Source organism: Plectropomus leopardus, unplaced genomic scaffold (genome assembly GCF_008729295.1).
Source record: "Plectropomus leopardus isolate mb unplaced genomic scaffold, YSFRI_Pleo_2.0 unplaced_scaffold28037, whole genome shotgun sequence".
NCBI lineage: Eukaryota > Metazoa > Chordata > Actinopteri > Perciformes > Serranidae > Plectropomus > Plectropomus leopardus.
Window position 1 is genome coordinate 1 of NW_024630532.1, and position 2,471 is coordinate 2,471.

The window sequence follows — 2,471 nt, forward strand, 5'->3', positions numbered from 1 at the left end:
AAATGTGTTGACAGCTGGTGTGTGTGTTCAGGAAGCTGCTTCAGTCAGTGGGAGCGACGCGTTAAGTGTCCGCGGGCTCTGTATTTCGCGGTATTAGCGGAGTTATGGCGCCTTTAGCGAGCTGCTCTTTAATGTCACCCGCCAGACTTTGTTGTTTGTACCTGAGCTCGAGAACAAGCGCGAGGACGCTGTCTGCAAGAGGTCAGCACGCGCACACAGCCGAGATGACCTGAGTGTTTCATGGCTAAATGTAACGTGACTCAGACGTTTGTTTGTTTGTTTGTTTGTTTGTTTGTTTGTTTGTTTGTTTCAGGTTTGAGGAGTGTGTGTCCAGGTGAAGCTGCAGCTCTGTGCAGGTACTGTAACCGCAGGGACACACACCTGCACCAGACTGCATGCTGCAATGTAACTAAGTACATTTACTCACAAGGATTATACTGAAGTATTAATTAGAGGTACTTCTGTACTCAAGTTTGAGTCTTTTATGCGACTTTGTATGTCTGCCCTTTTTCTTCTGTCCAGTAACAAAATAAATAAATACATAAAAATGGTCTGCAAAAATGTTCATATACTATAATATAATATATACAATAGAAGTTATTTTTATCCTTGAGGAAACTGTTGTGCAGTACAAAGGTAGAGGAGTAGATGTAAAACATGAAATATACAAAAACTGAAATAGCAAAATACAAAAGCAAATATAAAACTAACTATAAACTAGATAACATTAAGGCAAGTCAAATGTATTTATATCGCACATTTCATACCCAAACTCAATCTAAAGTACTTCACAGGTTAAATCAAAGTTCAGTGTAGACCAACCACAAAGTACGCCCCCGAAAACAGGGCTGGACAAATAGTCCGGTGCAGATTACAAGAACTGGCTCAGGGTGAGGTTAAAAACTAACGAAAACAAAACAAACCAGAAATGATTCAACAGTAAGTCAGAAAAAGAGAGAAAAAGGTTAGAAATTTAAAAAAAAAAAAAAAAGTTATTGAACAGTAATGTAGAAATCTAGACTGAGCTCAGAGTCAGGTCCAGGTCCAGGTCCAGGTCCAGGTCCAAGGCTGCTGCTTCAACACCGGTCCGTCTCTCCTGGTTCCGTCTCTCCTGGTTCCGTCTCTCCTGATCACTTTGCTGACTCTCCTCTCGGTGTCGCCTCTCCACAGACGGACGGTCTCTGCCCGGTTGAACGGGACTCGGGGGTTTTTCTCTCGCGGTGGCGGAGCAGACGAGGAGCCGCAGACTCTGGAGGTCATCGCCGAGAGCCTCAGAGAGCGGCGGTTACGGCGGGTGGTGGTGATGGCCGGAGCCGGGATCAGCACGCCGAGTGGCATCCCGGACTTCAGGTGAAACATTCACCGTGTTTTCTTTCATTTTTGCAAAGCTGAAATTCCTCTTCAGAGTCAGAGGCTGCGAGACAACAGACCGGCCCTTTCCTCTGCTTTTTATTTATATGTTCAGCTGTGTAACACTGCATGAATATTGCGTTTACGCAGTGCATTTTACTTTATATACTTAGTTTTTTTATGATTCTTGCATTTGTGTTTAATCCTTTGCAAACTTGACTTGAAGGTAACGTGCAACAAAAGAATAAATGACTCATAGGTGAGCAAAAAATCTGTTAAACGTACAAAAAAATCACCTGAAAATTTGAAAAAGACCCCCAAGAAAAAAACCCAAAAATATTAAGTGTCGAAAAAAAAGCTTAAAATTGTAATAATTCTGTAAAAAGTCCTCCACATGTCCATATTGACAAAAGTTTAAATATTTGTATTTGTATGTGTGCTATAAGCAGTAACAACCTGGTTTTATGAGCTGCATGGTAACCATGGTAACCAGAGCGAGCCTCCAGTAGAGACAGGACTGGGCTTTTGATTGGGACAAAAGACTTTTATTTAAATTTTAAAGGTGTGTAAAATTTATTTTGCTTTATTTTTAATTTTTTTCTGTAAATGTTACTTTTTTGTCTGTCCGTTTGTTTGTTTGTGTGATTATTTCTTAATTTTTTTTCTAAACGTTTTCAACACATTTCAAAAATCAGACGTACTGAGCAGACTCCTCCCCTCAGGTCTCCGGGCAGCGGTCTCTATGACAACCTGCAGCAGTACGACCTGCCGTACGCCGAGGCCATATTCGAGCTGGACTTCTTCCATCACAACCCCGATCCGTTCTTCGCCCTCGCCAAAGAGCTCTACCCGGGAAACTATCGGCCCAATCTGACCCATTACTTCGTCCGACTGCTGCACGCGAAGGGTCAGCTGCTCAGGATGTACACGCAGAACATCGACGGCCTCGAGAGACGTGCGCACTTATTATGTTTGCTTCTGTAACTCGACGCGTATCATTAACGCACATTTTAACTGTTTGAAACCAGAACAAACGTGTTTGATGTGTTTGACTTTTAAAAAATGGGGAAAAAAGAAATGAATAAGAAATGTCCTGGAAATTACAAGAAATTAACAAAAGG

At 42.0% G+C, this 2,471-nt stretch overlaps 1 protein-coding gene across 1 annotated transcript; it reads left to right on the top strand.

Moving 5' to 3' along the window:
* Positions 1 to 6: 6 nt before the first annotated feature.
* Positions 7 to 2,465, top strand: LOC121937964 (NAD-dependent protein deacetylase sirtuin-3-like). The gene is made up of 4 exons (XM_042481258.1): positions 7 to 201; positions 314 to 356; positions 1,171 to 1,350; positions 2,073 to 2,465. The coding sequence occupies exons 1-4, from the start codon at positions 105 to 107 to the stop codon at positions 2,332 to 2,334; spliced, it is 582 nt and encodes a 193-aa protein (XP_042337192.1). The 5' UTR covers positions 7 to 104; the 3' UTR covers positions 2,335 to 2,465.
* The last annotated feature ends 6 nt before the right edge of the window (positions 2,466 to 2,471 follow it).